Source organism: Neoarius graeffei, chromosome 22, assembly GCF_027579695.1.
Source record: "Neoarius graeffei isolate fNeoGra1 chromosome 22, fNeoGra1.pri, whole genome shotgun sequence".
NCBI classification, from domain to species: Eukaryota; Metazoa; Chordata; class Actinopteri; order Siluriformes; family Ariidae; genus Neoarius; species Neoarius graeffei.
In genome coordinates this window covers 7,045,031-7,072,932 of record NC_083590.1, presented here as the reverse complement: position 1 = coordinate 7,072,932, position 27,902 = coordinate 7,045,031, and the positions used below count along the sequence as shown (strand labels likewise).

Below are 27,902 nucleotides of genomic sequence, written 5' to 3'. Positions count from 1 at the left end.
GAAAGTGGGTGGACGTCACGTGATGTCGTTAAGCAGCGCAAACAGTGACATCAGTGAGCTTTTAAGCGGTAGTCTCACGACCCGGATAGTAAACAATAAACATGGAGGACATGGAGTCGTTAGTGTTGCTGGTCTTGGTGCTGTGGCTTGTTGTCACTGACAACGCCGACAGATACTGGCAAGAGTGTATAGATGAGGCGAGGCACATAAGGCTTCAGAAATTCTCGTAATTCGTAATTCTTCTCCTTCCGGGTTTGCGGTGTTTACAGATCCCAGCGTGCTCGCGGGGCGTGTGTGGGCATGTGAGGACACTCCTCCTCACCAATCAGTGCACAGGGGAGTGTCTGCTCACGCCCCCAGCCTCACTCGGCTCGCTTTGGCTCGCTTCAGCCCCACTCCAAAACGGTGCGAGTTTTAGGGGCTAAGCAGGGCTGAAGCGAGCTGAGTCGTGCTGGTTTTTGGTAGTCGAAACGCGAGCCGTGTCGGGCTGAAGTGAGCTGAAGCGAGCTGAAGTGAGCTGAAAAAGGGTAGTGGAAAAGGGCCAATAGACACACAGCCATTCACACTCACATTCACACCTACGGTCAATTTAGAGCCACTAATGGCCCTTTTCCACTACCCTTTTTCAGCTCACTTCAGCTCACTTCAGCTCGCTTCAGCTCACTTCAGCCCGACACGGCTCGCGTTTCGACTACCAAAAACCAGCACGACTCAGCTCGCTTCAGCCCTGCTTAGCCCCTAAAACTCGCACCGTTTTGGAGTGGGGCTGAAGTGAGCCAAACCGTGCCGAGTGAGGCTGGGGGCGTGAGCAGACACTCCCCTGTGCACTGATTGGTGAGGAGGCGTGTCCTTACATGCCCACACACGCCCCGCGAGCACGCTGGGATCTGTAAACACCGCAAACCCGGAAGGAGAAGAATTACGAATTACGAGAATTTCTGAAGCCTTATGTGCCTCGCCTCATCTATACGCTCTTGCCAGTATCTGTCCACGTTGTCGGTGACAACAAGCCACAGCACCAAGACCAGCAACACTAACGACTCCATGTCCTCCATGTTTATTGTTTACTATCCGGGTCGTGAGACTACCACTTAAAAGCTCACTGATGTCACTGTTTGCACTGCTTAACGACATCACCTGACGTCCACCCACTTTCGCTAACTCCACCCAATGTGTCCACCCACTTCCAGCCAGCACGGTTCAGCGCAGTTGTAGTCGAAATGCAACTCCAACAGCCCCGCTCAGCTCGACTCAGCACGGCACGGCTCAGCCCGACTCAGCCGCGTTTGTAGTGGAAAAGCGGCATAATTATCCTAACCTGCATGTCTTTGGACTGTGGGGGAAACTGAAGCACCCAGAGGAAACTCACACAGACACGGGGAGAACATGCAAACTCCACACAGAAAGGCCTTCGTCAGCCACTGGGCTCGAACCCAGAACCTTCTTGCTGTGAGGTGACAATGCTAACCACTACACCACCATGCTGCCTCCTTCAGTATTTCACTCACAATAAACAGATACAAGGTGCAGAGTTGATTTCAAGTGTGGCATTTGCATTTGGAACCTGTTGTGGTTAACATTCAATCCGTGGTTTGGTGAGCTCAGGAACACCAAAAGACCCAGAAGACCATGTAAAACAACTGCAGTAGCTGACAGAAGAATTCTTTGCCTGGTGAAGAAAAAACCTTTCACAACAGAGAAAGCCATGGCCATGGTTAGAGAAGCAGCTTTGGGACCAAAATGTCACCGGTTTGATTCCCTGGACCAGCAGGAAGTGCCCTTGAGCAAGACACCTAACCCCCGACTGCTCTGGGTACATTGTACTTTGCTCTGGAGAAGAGCGTCTGCTAAATGCCTGTAATGTAATGTAACAGTTGGCCAGATCCAGAACACCCTCCAGGATGTAGGCGTATCTGTGTCAAAGTCAACAATCAAGAGAAGTCTTCACCAGAGTAAATACAGTGGGTTTACCACAGGATTTACCATAAGACCATTGGTAAGCCTCAAAAACAGGAAGATCAGATTAGAGTTTATGTTTGTCTAATTACTTTTGGGCAGTGGGTGGGTAGGATGTCACTGTTCACCCAGTTTGACATTCTATAAATCACCTATGGCTGCGGTCTTTACTACTGATATCACTTAGCAATGCTTCACACTAGAGAGAATGGCATCAGACGAATTTCAATCTTGAACTTAAACCATAAAAACAGCCTATATGTGGGTGACCTATTGCTCTACACACAAAATTCATCAGTGTCACTTCAAGAAGCTTTGAAACTCATCAATTAATTCTCAGACATATCAGACTACTCTGTCAACTGAATAAAACCAATAATTCTGCCCCTCGACAAACTTAAGTGGAATGACGCAGTCCAGTGCCAAATCTCACCACCCCTCACTTCAGCAGTGGGAACATCTGATACCTTGGAATTAACATCTCCCCCAGGCTGCCAGAGCTGTTTCAGCTCAATCTCATGCCCCTATTTAAAACAACAGAAGAGAACTTAAAATGTTGGAAGAACCTCCCTCTTTCCCTTATGGGAAGAATCTCCTCAGTAAAAATGAATATTCTACCCACAGTTAATTACTTGATTGTAATGACTCCTGTCCAATCTAACACAAACTGGTTGGTTTTCCCTTTTGAATCAATAATATCTAAACTTTGCTTGAAAAATAAACCACCCCGGATAAAAACATACCATTCTACGAAAAGATAAATCCCACAGAGGCTTCGAGGTGCTGAAATTTCACCATTACTGTTTAGCAAACAGAATGCAGTAGAGTACAAGATGGATCTACAAAAATCAATCGCAGAATCCATGGCTTAAAATCGAACAGTCGGAGTGCAGAGACATAGATATTAAAGAGCTATACTTCCTGAGAAAAAACACACCTGTTACCTGTTGCAGGTGTGTGTATGTGCGTGTGTGTGTGTGCATGAATGTGTGTGTTGGAGCATGTGTGTGTCTATGTCAATGAGCCTGTGTGTGTGTGTATGTCCATGAGCCTGTGTGTGTGTGTATGTCCATGAGCCTGTGTGTATGTGTGTGGTGTCCATGAGTCTGTGAGTGTATGTATATCCATGAGCCTGTGTGTTTATGTATGTCCATGAGCCTGTGTGTGTGCGAATGTGTTTGTGTGTATGTATGTCCATGAACCTGTGTGTGTGTGTGTATGCATGTCCATGAGCCTGTGTGTGTATGTATGTCCATGAGCCTGTGTGTGTGTGTGTCCATGAGCCTGTGTGTGTGTGTGTGTCCATGAGCCTGTGTGTGTGTGTGTGTCCATGAGCCTGTGTGTGTATGTATGTCCATGAGCCTGTGTGTGTGTGTGCATGAATGTGTGTGTTGGAGCATGTGTGTGTGTATGTCCATGAGCCTGTGTGTGTGTGTGTGTGTGTGTATGTCCATGAGCCTGTGTGTATGTATATCCATGAGCCTGTGTGTGTATGGATGTCCATGAGCCTGTGTGTGTATGTATATCCATGAGCCTGTGTGTGTGTTTGTCCATGAGCCTGTGTGTGTATGTATGTCCATGAGCCTGTGTGTGTATGTATGTCCATGAGCCTGTGTGTGTATGTATATCCATGAGCCTGTGTGTGTATGTATGTCCATGAGCCTGTGTGTGTGTGTATGTCCATGAGCCTGTGTGTGTGTGTGTGTGTGTGTGTGTGTGTGTGTGTGTGTGTGTGTGTGTGTCTATGTATGTCCATGAGCCTGTGTGTGTGTGTGTGTCTCCATGAGCCTGTGTGTGTGTGTGTGTCCATGAGCCTGTGTGTGTATGTATGTCCATAAGCCTGTGTGTGTGTGTGTATGTCCATAAGCCTGTGTGTGTGTGTGTGTGTGTGTGTGTGTGTGTGTGTGTGTGTGTGTGTGTGTCCATGAGCCTGTGTGTGTGTATGTCCATGAGCGTGTGTGTGTGTATGTCCATGGGCCTGTGTGTATGTGTGTGTGTATGTCCATGAGCCTGTGTGTGTGTGTGTGTGTGTGTGTGTGTCCATGGGCCTGTGTGTATGTGTGTGTGTGTATGTCCATGAGCCTGTGTGTGTGTGTATGTCCATGGGCCTGTGTGTATGTGTGTGTGTGTGTGTGTGTGTGTGTGTGTGTGTGTGTATGTCCATGAGCCTGTGTGTGTGTGTATGTCCATGAGCCTGTGTGTATGTATATCCATGAGCCTGTGTGTGTGTGTATGTCCATGGGCCTGTGTGTATGTGTGTGTGTGTGTGTGTGTGTGTGTGTGTGTGTGTGTGTGTGTGTATGTCCATGAGTCTGTGAGTGTATGTATATCCATGAGCCTGTGTGTTTATGTATATCCATGAGCCTGTGTGTGTGCGAATGTGTTTGTGTGTATGTATGTCCATGAACCTGTGTGTGTGCGAATGTGTTTGTGTGTATGTATGTCCATGAACCTGTGTGTGTGTGTGTGTATGCATGTCCATGAGCCTGTGTGTGTATGTATGTCCATGAGCCTGTGTGTGTGTGTGTCCATGAGCCTGTGTGTGTGTGTGTGTCCATGAGCCTGTGTGTGTGTGTGTGTCCATGAGCCTGTGTGTGTATGTATGTCCATGAGCCTGTGTGTGTGTGTGCATGAATGTGTGTGTTGGAGCATGTGTGTGTGTATGTCCATGAGCCTGTGTGTGTGTGTGTGTGTGTGTATGTCCATGAGCCTGTGTGTATGTATATCCATGAGCCTGTGTGTGTATGGATGTCCATGAGCCTGTGTGTGTATGTATATCCATGAGCCTGTGTGTGTGTTTGTCCATGAGCCTGTGTGTGTATGTATGTCCATGAGCCTGCGTGTGTATGTATGTCCATGAGCCTGTGTGTGTATGTATATCCATGAGCCTGTGTGTGTATGTATGTCCATGAGCCTGTGTGTGTGTGTATGTCCATGAGCCTGTGTGTGTGTGTATGTCCATGAGCCTGTGTGTGTGTGTGTGTGTGTGTCTATGTATGTCCATGAGCCTGTGTGTGTGTGTGTGTCTCCATGAGCCTGTGTGTGTGTGTGTGTCCATGAGCCTGTGTGTGTATGTATGTCCATAAGCCTGTGTGTGTGTGTGTGTGTGTGTGTGTGTGTGTGTGTGTGTGTGTGTGTGTGTCCATGAGCCTGTGTGTGTGTATGTCCATGAGCGTGTGTGTGTGTATGTCCATGGGCCTGTGTGTATGTGTGTGTGTATGTCCATGAGCCTGTGTGTGTGTGTGTGTGTGTGTGTGTGTGTGTGTGTGTGTGTGTGTGTGTCCATGGGCCTGTGTGTATGTGTGTGTGTGTATGTCCATGAGCCTGTGTGTGTGTGTGTGTGTATGTCCATGAGCCTGTGTGTGTGTGTATGTCCATGGGCCTGTGTGTATGTGTGTGTGTGTGTGTGTGTGTGTGTGTGTGTGTGTGTATGTCCATGAGCCTGTGTGTGTGTGTATGTCCATGAGCCTGTGTGTATGTATATCCATGAGCCTGTGTGTGTGTGTGTATGTCCATGGGCCTGTGTGTATGTGTGTGTGTGTGTGTGTGTGTGTGTATGTCCATGAGCCTGTGTGTGTGTGTATGTCCATGAGCCTGTGTGTATGTATATCCATGAGCCTGTGTGTGTGTGTGTGTGTGTGTATGTCCATGAGCCTGTGTGTGTGTGTGTGTGTGTATGTCCATGAGCCTGTGTGTATGTATATCCATGAGCCTGTGTGTATGTATGTCCATGAGCCTGTGTGTGTGTGTATGTCCATGAGCCTGTGTATGTATATCCATGAGCCTGTGTGTGTGTGTGTGTGTGTGTGTGTGTGTATATCCATGAGCCTGTGTGTGTATGTATATCCATGAGCCTGTGTGTGTATGTATATCCATGAGCCTGTGTGTATGTATATCCATGAGCCTGTGTGTGTATGTATATCCATGAGCCTGTGTGTGTATGTATATCCATGAGCCTGTGTGTGTATGTATATCCATGAGCCTGTGTGTGTATGTATATCCATGAGCCTGTGTGTGTATGTATATCCATGAGCCTGTGTGTATGTATATCCATGAGCCTGTGTGTATGTATATCCATGAGCCTGTGTGTATGTATATCCATGAGCCTGTGTGTGTATGTATATCCATGAGCCTGTGTGTGTATGTATATCCATGAGCCTGTGTGTGTGTGTGTGTGTGTGTGTGTGTGTGTGTATATCCATGAGCCTGTGTGTATGTATATCCATGAGCCTGTGTGTGTATGTATATCCATGAGCCTGTGTGTATGTATATCCATGAGCCTGTGTGTATGTATATCCATGAGCCTGTGTGTGTATGTATATCCATGAGCCTGTGTGTGTATGTATATCCATGAGCCTGTGTGTATGTATATCCATGAGCCTGTGTGTGTATGTATATCCATGAGCCTGTGTGTGTGTGTGTGTGTGTGTGTGTGTGTGTGTGTGTGTGTGTGTGTGTGTGTGTGTGTGTATATCCATGAGCCTGTGTGTGTGTGTATGTCCATGAGCCTGTGTGTATGTATATCCATGAGCCTGTGTGTGTGTGTGTGTGTGTGTGTGTGTGTGTATATCCATGAGCCTGTGTGTATGTATATCCATGAGCCTGTGTGTGTATGTATATCCATGAGCCTGTGTGTATGTATATCCATGAGCCTGTGTGTATGTATATCCATGAGCCTGTGTGTGTATGTATATCCATGAGCCTGTGTGTGTGTGTGTGTGTGTGTGTGTGTGTCTGTGTGTGTGTATATCCATGAGCCTGTGTGTGTATGTATATCCATGAGCCTGTGTGTGTGTGTATGTCCATGAGCCTGTGTGTGTATGTATATCCATGAGCCTGTGTGTATGTATATCCATGAGCCTGTGTGTGTGTGTGTGTGTGTGTGTGTGTGTGTGTGTGTGTGTGTGTGTGTGTGTATATCCATGAGCCTGTGTGTATGTATATCCATGAGCCTGTGTGTGTGTGTATATCCATGAGCCTGTGTGTGTGTGTATGTCCATGAGCCTGTGTGTGTGTGTATATCCATGAGCCTGTGTGTATGTATATCCATGAGCCTGTGTTTATGTATATCCATGAGCCTGTGTGTGTATGTATATCCATGAGCCTGTGTGTGTGTGTATGTCTATGAGCCTGTGTGTGTGTGTATATCCATGAGCCTGTGTGTATGTATATCCATGAGCCTGTGTGTGTGTGTGTGTGTGTGTGTGTGTGTGTGTGTGTGTGTGTGTGTGTGTATATCCATGAGCCTGTGTGTATGTATATCCATGAGCCTGTGTGTGTATGTATATCCATGAGCCTGTGTGTGTGTGTATGTCCATGAGCCTGTGTGTGTGTGTATATCCATGAGCCTGTGTGTATGTATATCCATGAGCCTGTGTGTGTATGTATATCCATGAGCCTGTGTGTGTATGTATATCCATGAGCCTGTGTGTATGTATATCCATGAGCCTGTGTGTATGTATATCCATGAGCCTGTGTGTATGTATATCCATGAGCCTGTGTGTGTGTGTGTGTGTATGTCCATGAGCCTGTGTGTGTGTGTATGTCCATGAGCCTGTGTGTATGTATATCCATGAGCCTGTGTGTGTGTGTATGTCCATGAGCCTGTGTGTGTGTGTATATCCATGAGCCTGTGTGTATGTATATCCATGAGCCTGTGTGTGTGTGTATGTCCATGAGCCTGTGTGTGTGTGTGTGTGTGTGTGTGTGTGTGTGTGTGTGTGTGTATGTCCATGAGCCTGTGTGTATGTATATCCATGAGCCTGTGTGTGTATGTATATCCATGAGCCTGTGTGTGTATGTATATCCATGAGCCTGTGTGTGTATGTATATCCATGAGCCTGTGTGTGTATGTATATCCATGAGCCTGTGTGTGTATGTATATCCATGAGCCTGTGTGTGTATGTATATCCATGAGCCTGTGTGTATGTATATCCATGAGCCTGTGTGTATGTATATCCATGAGCCTGTGTGTGTATGTATATCCATGAGCCTGTGTGTATGTATATCCATGAGCCTGTGTGTGTATGTATATCCATGAGCCTGTGTGTGTATGTATATCCATGAGCCTGTGTGTATGTATATCCATGAGCCTGTGTGTGTATGTATATCCATGAGCCTGTGTGTGTATGTATATCCATGAGCCTGTGTGTGTATGTATATCCATGAGCCTGTGTGTGTATGTATATCCATGAGCCTGTGTGTGTATGTATATCCATGAGCCTGTGTGTGTATGTATATCCATGAGCCTGTGTGTGTGTGTATGTCCATGAGCCTGTGTGTGTATGTATATCCATGAGCCTGTGTGTATGTATATCCATGAGCCTGTGTGTGTGTGTGTGTGTGTGTATGTCCATGAGCCTGTGTGTATGTATATCCATGAGCCTGTGTGTGTGTGTGTGTGTGTGTGTGTGTGTGTATGTATATCCATGAGCCTGTGTGTGTATGTATATCCATGAGCCTGTGTGTGTGTGTATGTCCATGAGCCTGTGTGTGTATGTATATCCATGAGCCTGTGTGTATGTATATCCATGAGCCTGTGTGTGTGTGTGTGTGTGTGTGTGTATGTCCATGAGCCTGTGTGTATGTATATCCATGAGCCTGTGTGTGTATGTATATCCATGAGCCTGTGTGTATGTATATCCATGAGCCTGTGTGTATGTATATCCATGAGCCTGTGTGTGTGTGTATATCCATGAGCCTGTGTGTGTGTATGTCCATGAGCCTGTGTGTGTGTGTATATCCATGAGCCTGTGTGTATGTATATCCATGAGCCTGTGTGTATGTATATCCATGAGCCTGTGTGTGTATGTATATCCATGAGCCTGTGTGTGTGTGTATGTCTATGAGCCTGTGTGTGTGTGTATATCCATGAGCCTGTGTGTATGTATATCCATGAGCCTGTGTGTGTGTGTGTGTGTGTGTGTGTGTGTGTATATCCATGAGCCTGTGTGTATGTATATCCATGAGCCTGTGTGTATGTATATCCATGAGCCTGTGTGTGTATGTATATCCATGAGCCTGTGTGTGTGTGTATGTCCATGAGCCTGTGTGTGTGTGTATATCCATGAGCCTGTGTGTATGTATATCCATGAGCCTGTGTGTGTATGTATATCCATGAGCCTGTGTGTATGTATATCCATGAGCCTGTGTGTATGTATATCCATGAGCCTGTGTGTATGTATATCCATGAGCCTGTGTGTGTGTGTATGTCCATGAGCCTGTGTGTGTGTGTATATCCATGAGCCTGTGTGTATGTATATCCATGAGCCTGTGTGTGTGTGTATGTCCATGAGCCTGTGTGTGTGTGTGTGTGTGTGTGTGTGTGTGTGTGTGTGTGTGTGTCCATGAGCCTGTGTGTATGTATATCCATGAGCCTGTGTGTGTATGTATATCCATGAGCCTGTGTGTGTATGTATATCCATGAGCCTGTGTGTGTATGTATATCCATGAGCCTGTGTGTGTGTGTATGTCCATGAGCCTGTGTGTGTGTGTATATCCATGAGCCTGTGTGTATGTATATCCATGAGCCTGTGTGTGTGTGTATGTCCATGAGCCTGTGTGTATGTATATCCATGAGCCTGTGTGTGTGTGTATGTCCATGAGCCTGTGTGTGTATGTATGTCCATGAGCCTGTGTGTATGTATATCCATGAGCCTGTGTGTGTGTGTATGTCCATGAGCCTGTGTGTGTGTGTATATCCATGAGCCTGTGTGTATGTATATCCATGAGCCTGTGTGTGTGTGTATGTCCATGAGCCTGTGTGTGTGTGTGTGTGTGTGTGTGTGTGTGTGTGTGTCCATGAGCCTGTGTGTATGTATATCCATGAGCCTGTGTGTGTATGTATATCCATGAGCCTGTGTGTGTATGTATATCCATGAGCCTGTGTGTGTATGTATATCCATGAGCCTGTGTGTGTATGTATATCCATGAGCCTGTGTGTGTATGTATATCCATGAGCCTGTGTGTGTATGTATATCCATGAGCCTGTGTGTGTATGTATATCCATGAGCCTGTGTGTGTATGTATATCCATGAGCCTGTGTGTGTATGTATATCCATGAGCCTGTGTGTGTATGTATATCCATGAGCCTGTGTGTGTATGTATATCCATGAGCCTGTGTGTATGTATATCCATGAGCCTGTGTGTGTATGTATATCCATGAGCCTGTGTGTATGTATATCCATGAGCCTGTGTGTGTATGTATATCCATGAGCCTGTGTGTGTATGTATATCCATGAGCCTGTGTGTGTATGTATATCCATGAGCCTGTGTGTGTATGTATATCCATGAGCCTGTGTGTATGTATATCCATGAGCCTGTGTGTGTATGTATATCCATGAGCCTGTGTGTGTATGTATATCCATGAGCCTGTGTGTGTATGTATATCCATGAGCCTGTGTGTGTATGTATATCCATGAGCCTGTGTGTGTATGTATGTCCATGAGCCTGTGTGTGTGTGTGTGTGTGTGTGTGTGTCTATGTATGTCCATGAGCCTGTGTGTGTGTGTCTCCATGAGCCTGTGTGTGTGTGTGTGTGTGTGTGTGTGTGTGTGTGTGTGTGTCCATGAGCCTGTGAGTGTGTGTGTCCATGAGCCTGTGTGTGTGTGTATGTCCATGAGCCTGTGTGTGTGTGTGTGTGTGTGTGTGTGTGTGTGTGTGTGTGTGTGTGTGTGTGTCCATGAGCCTGTGAGTGTGTGTGTCCATGAGCCTGTGTGTGTATGTATATCCATGAGCCTGTGTGTGTATGTATATCCATGAGCCTGTGTGTGTATGTATATCCATGAGCCTGTGTGTATGTATATCCATGAGCCTGTGTGTGTATGTATATCCATGAGCCTGTGTGTGTATGTATATCCATGAGCCTGTGTGTATGTATATCCATGAGCCTGTGTGTGTATGTATATCCATGAGCCTGTGTGTGTATGTATGTCCATGAGCCTGTGTGTGTGTGTGTGTGTGTGTGTGTGTCTATGTATGTCCATGAGCCTGTGTGTGTGTGTCTCCATGAGCCTGTGTGTGTGTGTGTGTGTGTGTGTGTGTGTGTGTGTGTGTGTGTGTGTGTGTCCATGAGCCTGTGAGTGTGTGTGTCCATGAGCCTGTGTGTGTGTGTATGTCCATGAGCCTGTGTGTGTGTGTGTGTGTGTGTGTGTGTGTGTGTGTGTGTGTGTGTGTGTATGTCCATGAGCCTGTGTGTATGTATATCCATGAGCCTGTGTGTGTATGTATATCCATGAGCCTGTGTGTGTATGTATATCCATGAGCCTGTGTGTGTATGTATATCCATGAGCCTGTGTGTGTATGTATATCCATGAGCCTGTGTGTGTATGTATATCCATGAGCCTGTGTGTGTATGTATATCCATGAGCCTGTGTGTGTATGTATATCCATGAGCCTGTGTGTGTATGTATATCCATGAGCCTGTGTGTATGTATATCCATGAGCCTGTGTGTATGTATATCCATGAGCCTGTGTGTGTATGTATATCCATGAGCCTGTGTGTATGTATATCCATGAGCCTGTGTGTGTATGTATATCCATGAGCCTGTGTGTGTATGTATATCCATGAGCCTGTGTGTATGTATATCCATGAGCCTGTGTGTGTATGTATATCCATGAGCCTGTGTGTGTATGTATATCCATGAGCCTGTGTGTGTATGTATATCCATGAGCCTGTGTGTGTATGTATATCCATGAGCCTGTGTGTGTATGTATATCCATGAGCCTGTGTGTGTGTGTATGTCCATGAGCCTGTGTGTGTATGTATATCCATGAGCCTGTGTGTATGTATATCCATGAGCCTGTGTGTGTGTGTGTGTGTGTGTGTGTGTGTGTGTATGTCCATGAGCCTGTGTGTATGTATATCCATGAGCCTGTGTGTGTATGTATATCCATGAGCCTGTGTGTGTGTGTATGTCCATGAGCCTGTGTGTGTATGTATATCCATGAGCCTGTGTGTATGTATATCCATGAGCCTGTGTGTGTGTGTGTGTGTGTGTGTGTATGTCCATGAGCCTGTGTGTATGTATATCCATGAGCCTGTGTGTGTATGTATATCCATGAGCCTGTGTGTATGTATATCCATGAGCCTGTGTGTATGTATATCCATGAGCCTGTGTGTGTGTGTATATCCATGAGCCTGTGTGTGTGTATGTCCATGAGCCTGTGTGTGTGTGTATATCCATGAGCCTGTGTGTATGTATATCCATGAGCCTGTGTGTATGTATATCCATGAGCCTGTGTGTGTATGTATATCCATGAGCCTGTGTGTGTGTGTATGTCTATGAGCCTGTGTGTGTGTGTATATCCATGAGCCTGTGTGTATGTATATCCATGAGCCTGTGTGTGTGTGTGTGTGTGTGTGTGTGTGTGTGTGTGTGTGTGTGTGTATATCCATGAGCCTGTGTGTATGTATATCCATGAGCCTGTGTGTATGTATATCCATGAGCCTGTGTGTGTATGTATATCCATGAGCCTGTGTGTGTGTGTATGTCCATGAGCCTGTGTGTGTGTGTATATCCATGAGCCTGTGTGTATGTATATCCATGAGCCTGTGTGTGTATGTATATCCATGAGCCTGTGTGTATGTATATCCATGAGCCTGTGTGTATGTATATCCATGAGCCTGTGTGTATGTATATCCATGAGCCTGTGTGTGTGTGTATGTCCATGAGCCTGTGTGTATGTATATCCATGAGCCTGTGTGTGTGTGTATGTCCATGAGCCTGTGTGTGTGTGTATATCCATGAGCCTGTGTGTATGTATATCCATGAGCCTGTGTGTGTGTGTATGTCCATGAGCCTGTGTGTGTGTGTGTGTGTGTGTGTGTGTGTCCATGAGCCTGTGTGTATGTATATCCATGAGCCTGTGTGTGTATGTATATCCATGAGCCTGTGTGTGTATGTATATCCATGAGCCTGTGTGTGTATGTATATCCATGAGCCTGTGTGTGTATGTATATCCATGAGCCTGTGTGTGTATGTATATCCATGAGCCTGTGTGTGTATGTATATCCATGAGCCTGTGTGTATGTATATCCATGAGCCTGTGTGTGTATGTATATCCATGAGCCTGTGTGTATGTATATCCATGAGCCTGTGTGTGTATGTATATCCATGAGCCTGTGTGTGTATGTATATCCATGAGCCTGTGTGTGTATGTATATCCATGAGCCTGTGTGTGTATGTATATCCATGAGCCTGTGTGTATGTATATCCATGAGCCTGTGTGTGTATGTATATCCATGAGCCTGTGTGTGTATGTATATCCATGAGCCTGTGTGTATGTATATCCATGAGCCTGTGTGTGTATGTATATCCATGAGCCTGTGTGTGTATGTATGTCCATGAGCCTGTGTGTGTGTGTGTGTGTGTGTGTGTGTGTGTCTATGTATGTCCATGAGCCTGTGTGTGTGTGTCTCCATGAGCCTGTGTGTGTGTGTGTGTGTGTGTGTGTGTGTGTCCATGAGCCTGTGAGTGTGTGTGTCCATGAGCCTGTGTGTGTGTGTGTCCATGAGCCTGTGTGTGTCTGTGTGTCCATGAGCCTGTGTGTGTCTGTGTGTCCATGAGCCTGTGTGTGTATGTATGTCCATGAACCTGTGTGTATGCGTGCGGGTGTGTGTATGTGTGTGTGCATGTGTATGTGCATGTGCGTGTGTATGTGTGTGTGCGTGTGCATCTGTGTGTGCATGAATGTGTGTGTTGGAGCATGTGTGTGTATGTATGTCCATGAGCCTGTGTGTGTGCGGGTATGTGTGTGAGTGCGCATATGTGCGTGCGTGTGTGTGTGTGTGTGTGTACGAATGTGTGTACTTCCTTTACTATGTGTAGCTCAAAGGAACAGAGAAACCGCATAAGGACATCGAGGCACCGGCCTCCAGTGAAACGAAAGGGAAAAAACCCACAGAAAACCTCAAACGCTGTGTGACTTCAGGGGAAGAAATGCTTACACACACACACACACACACACACACACACACACACACACAGAGTTCAACATCATCAGCTCACCTGAAAGTTCCCCTTGTGCTTGATGATGAGAGGCTGAAAGTATTTAGACGGGTCAGGAACGTGCTCACAGCCCCGCTTCATCCCACTGCAACACAACCATCGTAACATTGTCCTGTATGAGCACACAGCTCAGTTTCTGCAGGTGTATAATTACTGACTGTAAAGCAACAGTTAATATGGGCAAAAAGTATTGGCACCCATCTATTCACAACTGGAGCAGCACTGAGCAGATATCTATCTGGTGGTTTTTCTCAGTACAGCAGTAACACATACATGGTACTGTTTGGATGTGTGTGTGTGTGAAATTGAATCAGATTAGTCTTTGAGTTAATCTCGGCCAAAAAACACACCATAGCCAGATAAGTTAAATCAGGCCTCGATCCACGAAGGGCCAGTGTGACTGCAGGTTTTCAATCGACCGAGCAGGAGCCACACTTCAGTCCACTCGTTTAATCACTTCATCATCATCTTCAGTCAATTATCAAATGTGTCTCCTGTTTGGCTGGAATGAAAACCTGCAGCTACACTCTCTGTGGATATGAGTGAAGACTCCTGGTTTAAATCAACACACAGTCACAGAGAAAATAAACACACTTCTTTACACACGTACCATTTGTGTCGGTAGATAGAGAGTGGCATGAGGATGAGGAGAATGAGGATAAGTGCTACAAACCCCACCAGCATTCCTGCTCCAAAAACAACAACAACAATTTTACTCATTTGCTTATTTTTTAAACAAATAGTTACACAATTGGGCCTCATTTATCAATGCTGGATACAAATAAATTTACTCATAAATAATTCACAGGAGCATTTACACAAGAAATCTGGTATTCATAAAAATCCCATAAGTAGACGGAGGACAGGGCAGTCTGTCTGCACACGGCTCTGAGCCATAACACTCAGCTGATGGATGATTTATCACTCGCTTTATATTATACGATTAGTATAGAAGTGAGTCAAAATAACTTCCATATCTGTTTTTCAGTGTTTACCCTGATTATTCAGTTCATGATTCACCTTTTATGGAGTTTTGTGGGCGTTGCTAAATGAGCTGTGTCAGGAACACGCTTTGCATTTTATGTGTGATCAACATACACACACACACAAGTATGATGAAAAATGAGCCATTCCAAAACTTTCACAAATCCAGTGGAAAAATTTTAGTTCGGATCACAAAACTTTACTGAAAGTTTGAGAAATGAGGCCCATTGTATGAAACTAAAACACGCTCATTCATCACGATTGCTACACTCACAGCAGTGTTTTAGAGAAATGTTATTTGATGGATCTGTCAGTAATAAGCCCAGTGTTTACAGTGTGAAAAGTAAAATACTGTATTTACATTTTCATGCTCTCTGTTATCTTGATTCAGGGATAAGTCAAGACCAGTGTACACTATGTGACTATTCGCAGATTTGAAAAAAAAAATACAAGATTTATTCCTGATTCAGTCTCTTATTTTATCGACTCCATCTGCAGTCAAACACTAAATCAGCTCGGGTATAATCAGGATAAAAATCATGTGATGTACCTATGACTTCAGGGCGAGAGATGATAGATGTGTCTGAGTTGTTGCTCAGGTTCTTTTCGTTCACGATTACATCTGACTTCCATGTTACAGCAGGGCTCCAGTCACTCCACTGACCCAGGATCTGGTCCTTTTTCTTCGGTTCGATGGGTTTCACACGTACTCGTGCCTCACACTCCCCCTTACACACCGAGCTGCCATCCATCAGTGCAAATGTTCCATCCACACACCTTGGTTTAACTTCCTTTATCATACACACACACACACACACATACACACACACAGGTAAAGTCTCTTGTCATAGAATATCATCCAATGTATTTAAACACACACACACACCTCCCAGCTCTGCTGCTTGGTTTTGAGCTGCAGCTGGAAGATGTATTTTGTGATGGATTTGGGGAAGTGAGCTCCTCGACTCCACGTCACGTTGTTCCCAGTAACATTCAGCTGCTCAGGAGGGCGGAGCTTAACTGTAAATCAAATCAACACCAGCCAATCATTCAACCACTCAAAATCCTTACATCATGTTATACCTTCTTTAGATACAGTATATCTTTTTTAGATCAAGATTTATAATTCTTTAATCTGTCAGAACTCCAGCAGCACTGGGAGTGCGGCAACGTACCACGTCACTGTGAACATTTTCTGTAAAATGACTTATTCTGAACATTCTGGAAGAATAGTGTGATACCGCCAATCACTAGAAGTTAGAGATTCACCTCTGTTTGTTTGTCTGTTCCTAATGCAACTCAAAAAGTAGTGAACTGATTTTGATCAATTTTGGTGTACAGTTTTAGTATTCTCCTCGATTCCAGTGATTTGATTTTGATGTTGAATGGGAATTTGGTCCCCATATTGGTGACCTCTTATTTGGTCACCATGTTTGAAAAGTACAGCAGTATAAACACATCACCTGAGGCTGGATCGAATGTTTTATCAGGGATGTGCAATAATATAATGCTGCTTTATTACAAACACTTTATTATTATGACTCTGACTTTAATCCCAACTGAGTTCAGGCAGGGAAAAAAGTGTATTAACTGATAATCTCAACAAATTATTAGAGTAAGGAGGCACACCATGGCGGCCGGGGCGGTACTCCTTCACACTGGCCATCCGGGTATTGTTACAGAACACATCCAACACAACCTTCTCAGCGAAACTCAATTTCTGAGAGAGAGAGAAGCATAAAGGAAGACAGTCATCTTAAGTAGATTTTCATCAGCAGATGATGATCTGTGTGTTTATGAAATGCTCACGGATGACACTTTAACCCAGCAGTTTCTTGTGGCGTTCAGGGAACAGCTTTTATTTCTGTAAAACACACACACAGGGTATTTCAGGTAAGGAGATTAGTGTTGGTCCTCACAAATCCCCACATTTGTACAATTATTTCAGTATATGTGGACCCCACAATTTCAACTTCAGTATTTCATTACAAGGACTGCGTAGTGCAAAGTGCTTTAGTATACAATGTTTATATGCAGTGCACTTACTTTAGACAGTTTATTATCCATCCATCCATCCATCCATTATCCATAACTGCTTATCTTGTACAGGGCTGTGGGCGGGCTGGAGCCTATCCCAGCTGACTCTGGGTGAGAGGCAGGGTTCACCCTGGACAAGTCCCCAGGTCATCACAGGACCGACACACAGAGACACAGACAACCGTTCACACTCACATTCACACCTACGGTCAATTTAGAGTCACCAGTTAACCTAACCTGCATGTCTTTGGACTGTGGGGGAAACCGGAGCACCCGGAGGAAACCCACGCGGACACGGGGAGAACATGCAAACTCCGCACAGAAAGGCCCTCGCCGGCCACGGGGCTCGAACCCAGAACCTTCTTGCTGTGAGGCGACAGTGATAACCACTACACCACTGTGCTGCCTAATCTATCTATCTATCTATCTATCTATCTATCTATCTATCTATCTACAAATTCTCACATTTGATCCCCATAAGCCATGGTATTTAGTCACTGGAATTCCTCATATTTACTGCCCACAAGTCCTCATGTTGCCTCACAGCAAGAAAGTTCCAGGTTCCAACCTCATGGCTGACTGGGGTTTGTCTGTGTGGAGTTTGTATGTTCTCTCCTCGTGCCTGTGTGAGTTTCCTCCAGGTGCTCTGGTTTCCTCCCACAGTTCAGACGTGTAGATACAGTCAACTGGCGATTCTGAATGACCTGGAGGTGTGAGTGTAGGTGTGATGGTTCTTCGTCTCTGTGTAGCCCTGTGATAGACTGGTGACCTGCCCACGGTGAACTCCACCTCTCACCTGAAGTTAGCTGTGATTGGATCCAGCTTCACCGTGACCCTGAACTGTAAGCGCTAGAGATAACACATGGACGGATGAATGTCCTTGTATTTGGTTGAAAAAAGTCATTATATTTAGCATCTGTAAGTCTCAACCAACCCTCATAGCTGGGCCAGAGGAATACGATTTAAAATGTCACCAAATACAGTTACTCCTTCTCTTCTTCTAACACACACACACACAGTATATATGACTCACACTTGGCCGTGACGTGTGTCTCTGGTCACCTGGAGCCTGCAGTTCTGGCCCGTGAGCCATGCAGTGTTGTTCCACATACATGAGATGTTGGTCATGTAGTCGTTTACACAGGACAATTCTGATTCTGGTTCTGTTTCTACAAACAATGATTTAATGTGAGGATGTTAAGACTGTTAATAAACATGTACACACACACACACACACCATGGTACACACTTACCCGAGTGTGTGAGACAGGTCCAAGCATGTCCAGGCAATGGAAGGAAAAGAATTAACCAGACAGTCCACATCGCTGCTGCTACACACACACACACACACACACACTGGTTTTCAGGATTTATTTATGTGTATACACGCAGTGGCGTGCACAGATAGACATGAGGTGGTGCTCAAGCACCTGTCCCTCTGCCCTCTGTCCAAAAAAGTGCCCTTTTGAATTTTTTTTTTACAGTTTACTGAGGCCAATGTCGACATGATCTTTTAGAAAAGCTGCAGCATTAAAAGCGTGTGTGAAAATAATGTCCCGATGTGTGCCCCCTCCGCACACACACCGGACCTCTGTCTCTCTTGCTCTGTCACATGAACAAGCGTGCAGTGCATTCAATGTGAGGTTGCAGCAGCATAGCGTCCTGGAAGCCACGGCCTTGTCGTAGAGCAGACAACACATCAGGCAGTCAGTCAGCTCTTCCCCTGCCCCACCAGCCAGGTAACACATGAATCGAGTGAAAATGTATTGTTTGCCCTCTAAGCCCAAGCCGTAATTATTTTGTCGTGAAGTAGCCCGTCGCATACAGAAACAACTGCAAATGGCAGCCTTTGCCAGCTTATTTGCTCCCTTTCCATATGGAGAAACAAACTGAACAACATTTTAAATGTAGCCTAAACCATTGAGGCAACCCCACTCTCCATCAATTCCGACCTGTTTTTATAACATGATTAAGAATATCACGTTATGCTAGTATGCACGCCGTTATGCAAATAAAGGAGAGCTCCGTTGAGCCCATTGAGTGTGTATATTTCGTTACAAATTTTAAGATGATCTCACGGAAATCTGTGAATAAACAGTCTTGAGACTCAAGTCAGTGACGGGAAGATCAGACTTTCAGACTTTATCAGACTTTTTAAAGATGGAACTACAGAAAAATACCCAAAACTTTGATATGATTATGAACACAAGAGGAGGGTTAAATCTCAGACTTTTATAATAAGGTGTTCCACATGCGCAAAAAAGTGCCCTTTTTTCCCCCCAGAGCACTTGCCCCCCAAAATGTCTGTGCACGCCACTGTATACACACATATACATATATGTATATATATTCACTATTCCCTTTTTTTCCCTGAGGGAACCCTCCCAAAGGGATCAATAAAGTTCTATCTAATCTAATCTAATCTAATCTAATCTAATCTATATGCGTGTGCATATATATATATATATATATATATATATATATACACACACAAATATATATAAAACATGGTCTTAGTGACCCCCCCAACATCATCACTGTTGAAAGTACCCTCTCATGTCAACCCCCCCCCCCCCCCCCCCCCCCCCACACACACACACACACACACACACACACTCATAAGCAAAATAATTCATCAGGTAGCAAAAACAGGACAGTACTTTTATTAAGTGCTGTGACACCCAGGCCCAGAGTGTGAAGTGAAGAGTCTGGGGACGTTACATTTGTCTCCTTTCTTGATTTTGTTCTTTTTTTTCCTTTTGTTCCTTTAGATCTCTGGTGCAGGATGTTGCATCAGTCCTACAACCATAGCAACAAACAACACATACACATACCTCTAAGGACTAATCTTAATGCGCGCATGTGTGTGTGTGTGTGTGTGTGTGTGTTAAAAAGCTCTTTTAAGTTCGTAGTCAATTAGCATAAGAGGTGAATTCAGCTGAAACACACAGCATGGGTGACGGCTCCCCGCCTACACGATGCTCAGAGAGATGCTGAGCCATTCGGAAAATCGCGAAACCCCTCTCCTTTACGGCACAGACGCACTGACAAACGTGTAAAAGTCACTAAGTTATCATTTCCTCTGACGCATGTCATAATGCTGTATATAGCTAAACTACGGTAACTGCATCCAACCCTAACCTTCACCTCAATAACCAAAATCAAATCTTAGTAACTAAAATAAAACAGGCTGTTTGTGACTAAAGCAACCAAACTTTCAAATCTTTCTAAAATAAAAAAGGGGGAATCTTCGGAATCTTCATAACCAATCATCTCTGGGATCTTAGTAAGACCTTAGAGCTCAAATCTTAGAAGAAAATTTGAGTAACCTCAGTAACAAAAATCTTTGAAACCACAGCAAAGAACAGGGAATGTTGGGAGTTTTAATAGCCAAAATGTAATCTTAGGAATGTTCGTATTCCAAAGAAAATATTGTGAATCTTTCAAAATAAAAAGGAAACTTGAGAAAGCTGAGTAATCAAAATCGGATCTTTATTATCTTCAGAACCAAACCGGAATCTCGGAGATCTTAGTAACAAAAAGGCAATGGGTGAAATCGTGAGACGCAAAACGGGAATCTTGTGACCTTTTTGGCAGCAAATTTCTGGAGTCCTGTAACAATGAGGAAATCTCGCTTCTCAAAAGAGAATCTCTGAAATCATATTTACGGTATATCTGAATATAAAAAGGAATCTGAATATCCAAAAGGGAATGTTTAGTGACTTCATACCAGCCAAAAGCCAACTGTTGGAACCAAAATATTATTAACGAAAAGATAATTTCAGTAGGTGAAGCCATGGCCTAATGGTTAGAGACGCAGCTTTGGGACCACTGGTTCAATTCCCTAGACCAGCAGGAATGGCTAAAGTGCTCTTAAGCAAGGCACTGAACCCTCAACTGCCCCCAGGCTGCTCTGGGATAAAAGCATCTGCTGAATGTCTGTAAAGTAACAAGACTGGGATCTCAGTATCCACAATGGAGTCTTTGGAATTTTCATAATGAAAACAGAAACTTCACGATGCTCGTAAGAAAAAAGTGAATGTCTGTGATCTTGGTAACCCCAAGTGGCACTGATGGTTCAAATCACAGGTTCATATTAATGCGCTCGCTCTAATGCCTTAAGGTTTTGATAGTAGTGACTCGTACAGCGGACACACCACGTAAACGTATTAAACCCTGTTTAAACTGTGTAATCGTTGATGTGGTGAAGTTTTCTGTCAAGAGAAATGTGTTTGTTTATGTATCCTCTCTGGAAGGAGTCTCCAGTGTCAGCGCTCTGTAACGCTCAGAGGTGAAGCGGCAACTTTAAGTTTTCTGACGTCTTCATCTTCAGGACAGAGGAGTTTAGTACACTTTGTGGTTTCTCGAGCTCGATAAAATGACAAGCTGAATCTCTAAGATCTTAGTCACCAAACCGGAATCTTTATCTATCAACCAGAGAGGAAGCTTTAAATCTTTACCTTTTTATTTGCTATGAAACTTTTTCTTTTTTCTCTCTCTCTCTATTTTTTTTACAAAACCCAAATCACTATACAAGGTAAACGTTAGCATGTATTACTACTATTAAAGGAACAGTTTAATCCTCATAACATGGCAAATACATGGTCTCGCGCACACACACACACACACACACAGAGTCGTCCTGATGCATCTAAGATATTTTTAAACTTGAGAACGCATCATCAATAACTCAGAAGCAGATGTTTACTCATATCAAGATCGCAATTAAACAAAGCATCACGCTATCACTGTGTGTGTGTGTGTGTGTGTGTGTGTGTGTACACTCACCTGTCCGTAGCAGGTCCAGGCTGAGATGCTTCACGTACCTGTATGAGCAGGAGCCATGAAAGTGGAAATAAATCCCACCTTGTGACCTGCTTAGTGATACCTCCTCCTCATCATCATCATCATCTCTCTCTCTCTCTCTCTCTCTCTCTCTCTCTTTCAGTCAGTCAGTTGGCCCCTCCCTTCCTGCTTCTGTCCATTCGTTCATCTTTTGTTCTCACTTATCTCTTTAAGATCTCTAACTTTTGTCCCAAGAAGGGTTAACACCCTGTTTGTGTGTGTGTGTGTGTGTGTGTGTTCCTGTCTGAAGCTTTATGTGGGAGTAAAATCGGTCACACTCTCGATCTGGAGTGACAAGAAAAGAAAAAAAAGTCTGATGAGGACCACATCCTGTTTCAGGCAAACATTTAAACACACACACACACACACACATAGTGGGTCAGTGTTCACGTGTGTATACCTGCACCTTGTTTGTGAAATGTGTGTGCTCCTGCAGAGCGAGTGTGTGGTGTGTGTTAAAGGGCAGAGACGTTTTACAGGTGAAAAGAAAGGAACATTTCGCAATCAGCAAGCGCTCATGCACACAACTTCATCTTTTTGATGCTGTAACTGCTGCTGCTGTGTGTGTGTGCTGCTGTGTGTGTGTGTGTGTGTGCTGCTGTGTGTGTGTGTGTGTGTGCTGCTATGTGTGTGCTCTGTGTGTGTGTGTGTGCTGCTATGTGTGTGTGTGTGTGTGTGTGTGCTGCTGTGTGCTCTGTGTGTGTGTGTGTGTGTGTGCGCTGCTGTGTTCCTGTAAAGGTCAGACTTCTCAGTGACGGAAACGAGAATGTGGCTTTTGTATTGACACAAAACAATTCAGCAGCATCACTCATCAGACCACAAGGAGAGCTGTGTGAAGGGGCTTCAGGGTGTGTGTGTGTGTGTGTGAGACTAGACTAATGAATACAGACAAACAGCCCTAATATATACTGACTCTTCACTCCACGGTTCTCTGTATCCAGCTGCAATTCGAGTTTCAGCACCCTGCCTAACATGATCCGATCACAACGGTGCCATTAATGCACCAACGTTATGATTCTGAATTCTGAACATTTAACCCGTCAGGTTTTCCAAGAACATACGACATAAGCTCTGCAGGTGTTTCTTCAACGTTCCTGCAACATTGCCATTATCATTAGCCTAACATTTCTATACTACTGTGTCATTAAAGCTGTCCTGCCTTTCAGATTTTTCAAGTGTAGGTCATAAAAATAATTTTCCTGACACCCAATTATTTGTGTTTAGTGACCGAAAGCTACTGAATTCGAATCACAGGCTTCCAATTTTATTAGTTTTTTAAATAGAACAATTAATGAATTTCGAGTCATGTGACCCTAAATTCTCCGCTATTTTTTCCTGCTTCACCATGACCCAATACAAGACATTACGTCATGCATCACATGGTGGGCTTTCCCCGTTCACGCAAGGCATTGTGGGATACAAATTTGAAACAGGAGAGAAAAATGGAGGGCGTGAGTGTGCGAATGAAACATGAAAGACCAACTATAGTAACAGAAAGAAAGTGAGAAGAAAAGACGTTATGTTCTATACGAAGGAAAGGAAACGCAGGACCAAACTAATAAATATGGGCGCTCAGCGAGCACCTCGGTGTGATCAGCTGTTCGTTTAGTGACAGAATGATGGAACTGTCAGTGCACGCTCAAAGGTAAACCTGTAGCTGGCAGTAATGCAGTAGTGAAATGTGGTGATTGTGATATATGTTTATTTCTGTAATATCTCACAAAATATCAGGCCATTCTGTGGCTGGGAAGTTATTTAATTTGAGGGGATTAAAGCAAATAATGTGCATGAAATCGCTTGCTTGGCTCAGTCAAGCAGACAGAGGAAGTCCGTGTGCGCATGCACAGGTTTACCTTCTTCTTCTTTTGGGTTTTACGGCAGCTGGCATCCACAGTGTTGCATTACTGCCATCTACAGGTTTACCTTTGAGCGTGCACTGACAGTTCCATCATTCTGTCGCTAAACGAACAGCTGATCACACTGAGGTGCTCGCTGAGCGCCCATATTTATTAGTTTGGTCTTGCATTTCCTTTCCTTCCTTTATAACATAATGCCTTTTCTTCTTGCTTTCCGTTACTGTAGTCCAGTGGCGGCTGCTGGTTTTTAAAACAGGGGAAGCCCATTTTACGCATTCATCGTAAAACCTGTAGGCCGGATATCAAAGCATAGAAAGGTGTGCCCCATTAGCATAGTGAACTAGACAACCCTACCTAGTGGCAGAAAGTATTTTTGCTTGTACATTTCATGTTATAGTCTGGCTTGCCAGGCTAGTGCCTCATATCCTTAAGCAAAAATATCAAACATCCAAAAATCACTGGCTATTCAACAAAGAGCCTTGAACATCATACCCTGATATGCAACACAGAGTCTTTAACACAACACCCAGCTGTGCAACACATCCTTGAACATCTTCTGCAACACAGTCTGGAAATTCATAACCAGGTAGGCTATGCAACACACAGAACCTTGAATATTATACCCAGGTATAACCTATAACACAGAGCCCACCATTCTCTTAACATTACTGAACGATATACACACTTCAGATTCATGAACATGAACACTATTTATACACAAATTCTGCCCTCCGCTCCTTTTCCAGAAAATGGTCTGTGACCCTGTCATACCAGCTGGTTGTGCTTTCCAGAGACTTTACCAATTTCTGTTAGCAGCTAGCACTGCAGATCCCAATAAGGCTCAAGCTAGCCTACAACCAGATTGAACTACAAATGAAATAAACAAGTGAATTCACAAATGATCAAACTGATAGAATGGATGAAAGTTAACGGAGCACAGCAAGTAATATTTACATTTATTTACAGAGTAATGTACAGAGACATCAATGAGAAGAACCGTTTATATGAAAAGAAATTCGGACAGCACTTTAGCACACGACTACACTTTCTCGACATCCGCTAGGGACTGACTGATCATACTTCCGTGTTCCTCGCCGAAGTACCGCCCTCCTCATGTCTTTCAAACACTACCTCCAATAATCCTTTATCAGCCCGGCTTCTTGTCCCTCCCACTGTCTCGTTTAGTCCCAGAGAAGCCCGGCTTCCCTGGAAGTGACGATTTTGTTGATTTTAACCAATAACAACTAGCCGAAATTGGCTGTTCAGAGCCGTCTCGTAGACTGCAACGGATACCTGGCTGCCAGTCAGTGTTGCCAGATACTGCTGATGTTTTCCACCCAAAATATGTTCAAAACCCGCCAAAATGCACTTAAAACCACCCAATCTGGCAACACTGCTGCCAGTCCATAGAGCCCATTGAAATAAGAAAGGTTACAGCCTGGCAGCAAAGGTGATTCTCATAGCAAACTGCAAGTTCGTCAGACATCACTCAAATAAGTTACAGGATAGTTATGAACATAAATACAATCTTGGGCATATATTATGTTATGCAAGTTATTGTTTTAATGAGAATTCAACGTCGTAGACGCCGCAGTTTGGGGAGAGAATTTTAGGGGAAGCTCGGCTTCCCTTGTTGTCTCTGAGAAATCGCCCCTGCTGTAGTCGCTCTTTCACGTTTCATTCGCACACTCACGTCCTCCATTTTTCTCTCCTGTTTCAAATTTGTATCCCACAATGCCTTGCATGAACGGGGAAAGCCCACCACGTGATGCGTGACGTAGTATCTTGAATTGGATCATGGTGAAGCAGGAAAAAACAGCGGAGAATTTAGGGCCATGTGGAGATAAATTCATTAATTGTTCTATTTAAAAAATAATAATAATCGTAATAAAATTGGAAGTCTGTGATTTGAATTCAGTAGCTTTCAGTCCACTGAACAAAAATAATTGGGTGTCGGGAAAATTATTTTTATGACCTACACTTGAAAAATCTGAAAGGCCATCTACCTTTAAAGTGTTTAAAAAATGTGTGACATAATTTTGGCAGATTTACATCTAATATGAATGGAATACTTGGTGAAGGGCTGGGATGGGAAAATAATCAGCTTTGCGATTGTAGCAGTAGCCTGTCACTGATTATTTTACTATGACTGCACCATACAGTATTTTATTCATTATTTATTCATTATGTATCCAGTGTTTGTGATGTGCTATTAATCCTCATTTCACACTTTCACTCACTCTTCATGATACACACACAGAGTTGTCTTCATTAACTTGTGTTGTCAGTTTAAAGGGTGATGATGCTGTATAATGATCATCCTATGGTCTCTGAACATTGTTGGATTTATGAAAAAAAAAGTGGCAGAGCCAAGGATGACATATCATTCCTCAGTGGCCTGGGTAAACAACAACAACAACAACAATAGATTTCAACACACAGCTCTGATTACGACTCTCAGTTAACACAAATAGCTACAACAGACCTCAGATGTGTGTAAAAAGTAAAGACTGCTCCAAGACCGCTTTTCCTTCCTCACTGATGACAGATAAACAGAAAAATACATCACTGAAGACACAAAGCCACACATTATCTTGTGAAGGAAAGCCTCATTAATTTTTGTCACAGAAATCATCGCAGTATGGCATGATATTGTCAGTAGATAGTACTTGATATACTCTGATATAAATCTATGTCTCAGTTGGTTTGCTCAGTTGTTTGTTTGTGTGTGCGTGTGTGTGTGTGTGTGTGCGCACGCACTTTCACACCAAGCTGTACGACACCGAAGAAAGAGGCCAGCGGCTGTGGTTGGGGCCCTGAAAGGGAAACACATGTGAAGTGAAGAGACACATGTTTGTCTGTTCCAAACATATAATAGTAACTACATTGATTTACACCATGGGCTAAAAGTTTTTAGACATATTCTCGACCCAAGTTTGAGAAATGGGGTAACATGTAAGTAAGAAATAGATATGAATTGAACTGAGAAATAATAAAATAAAATCTAGATGCAACTAGAAAAGGCTGATCTGTCTATGTATTGCCAAGCATTTCAAACATATGGGCTTATATTTTACTCCAAAATCAGTTTTTATATGTGTGTTTGTGCTGATAGATAGATAGATAGATAGATAGATAGATAGATAGATAGATAGATAGATAGATAGATAGATAGATAGAATACTGTATATTCTAAAAGTAAAATACAGAGAATCTAATTTATCTGTGTTAAAAAGAATGATGGCTAATTCTGTATGTGTATATATTATTATTATTATTATTATTATTATTATTATTATTATATAAAGACAATATATTCACAATGTAAGGTTGGAACTAAATTCTTCAGGTAGAGACAGAGAGAGAGAGAGGAGGGTGGAAAAAAGTTTCGGTGGTTTTTATGATCAAACCACGTCAGTGAAGTTTTCAGCTTTACGTTACGATGTTACCACATCTTAGAGTATAAAAGACATCAATCAACAAAATTTCCACATGATATGCTCAGGCTTTCTGCTGTTCCACACTTTATCGGCTTCATATTAGTTATATTACTGTTTCTTACACACACACACACACACACCTGAATGTACATTTTACTGTAAACACATTTTGCTAATCTTTCTTGATTGAAGGAAAAATATCTAAAATTGTCAAAATGATATATTCACATCAAAAAGCCAAACATCCTCAACATACCTATTATATATTTAAATAATATTGGCTGGTGTTGAGTGGTCTACCAGATATATTCCATTCAGCTAGCATGATACTGAATGAGTCGAAGGTGAATAGCTGAATGGAATATATCTGATAGACCACGAAAAAAAGGCAGTTGATATTATTATTATACATACACACTCTCTTCATATCAGCATATTCGAGGGCCAATGCTAGCTTACCCACAACTCATTGCTGTGAGCATGGCAGTCCAGTTACCTTCCAGCCAGTGTTGCAGTAGCATTAGCGAAGGCCAACGCTAGCTTACCCATGACTCGGTGCTGTTAGTGCATCAGTCCAGTTACCTTCCAGACAGTGTAATGTTACCAAAGGCCAGTACTAGCGCAGTCAAGCATTATTATTATTATTATTATTATTATTATTATTAATATTTCCCTGTGTAATTTACTTATTTACTTTTAAAATCAACATTGACAGCTACACACAACAGAGTGAGCTGGCAGCCAAAATTTTCTCAAAATCTTTCATTTTTAATGAA

At 43.6% G+C, this 27,902-nt stretch overlaps 1 protein-coding gene across 5 annotated transcripts in view; it reads right to left on the bottom strand.

The window, feature by feature from the left end:
- Positions 1–22,119, bottom strand: part of il2rb (interleukin 2 receptor, beta) — a 29,131-nt gene extending 7,012 nt beyond the window's left edge. For 2 of the 5 annotated variants that reach the window (XR_009651141.1, XM_060904280.1), the window contains exons 1-10: positions 21,774–22,119; positions 19,646–19,784; positions 18,239–18,316; positions 18,019–18,154; positions 16,758–16,812; positions 16,578–16,668; positions 15,835–15,968; positions 15,499–15,739; positions 14,575–14,650; positions 13,965–14,049 (exon numbers count right to left, since the gene is read on the bottom strand). Coding sequence is in view for 4 of the 5 variants with exons in the window: in XM_060904280.1 (XP_060760263.1) it covers positions 13,965–14,049; positions 14,575–14,650; positions 15,499–15,739; positions 15,835–15,968; positions 16,578–16,668; positions 16,758–16,812; positions 18,019–18,154; positions 18,239–18,308 (888 nt within the window). In the remaining variant the exon portion in view is untranslated. The remainder of the gene's footprint in view (positions 1–13,964; positions 14,050–14,574; positions 14,651–15,498; positions 15,740–15,834; positions 15,969–16,577; positions 16,669–16,757; positions 16,813–18,018; positions 18,155–18,238; positions 18,317–19,645; positions 19,785–21,773) is intronic. The other 3 variants (XM_060904282.1, XM_060904281.1, XM_060904283.1) reach the window with 3 other exon arrangements.
- Positions 22,120–27,902: the final 5,783 nt, after the last annotated feature.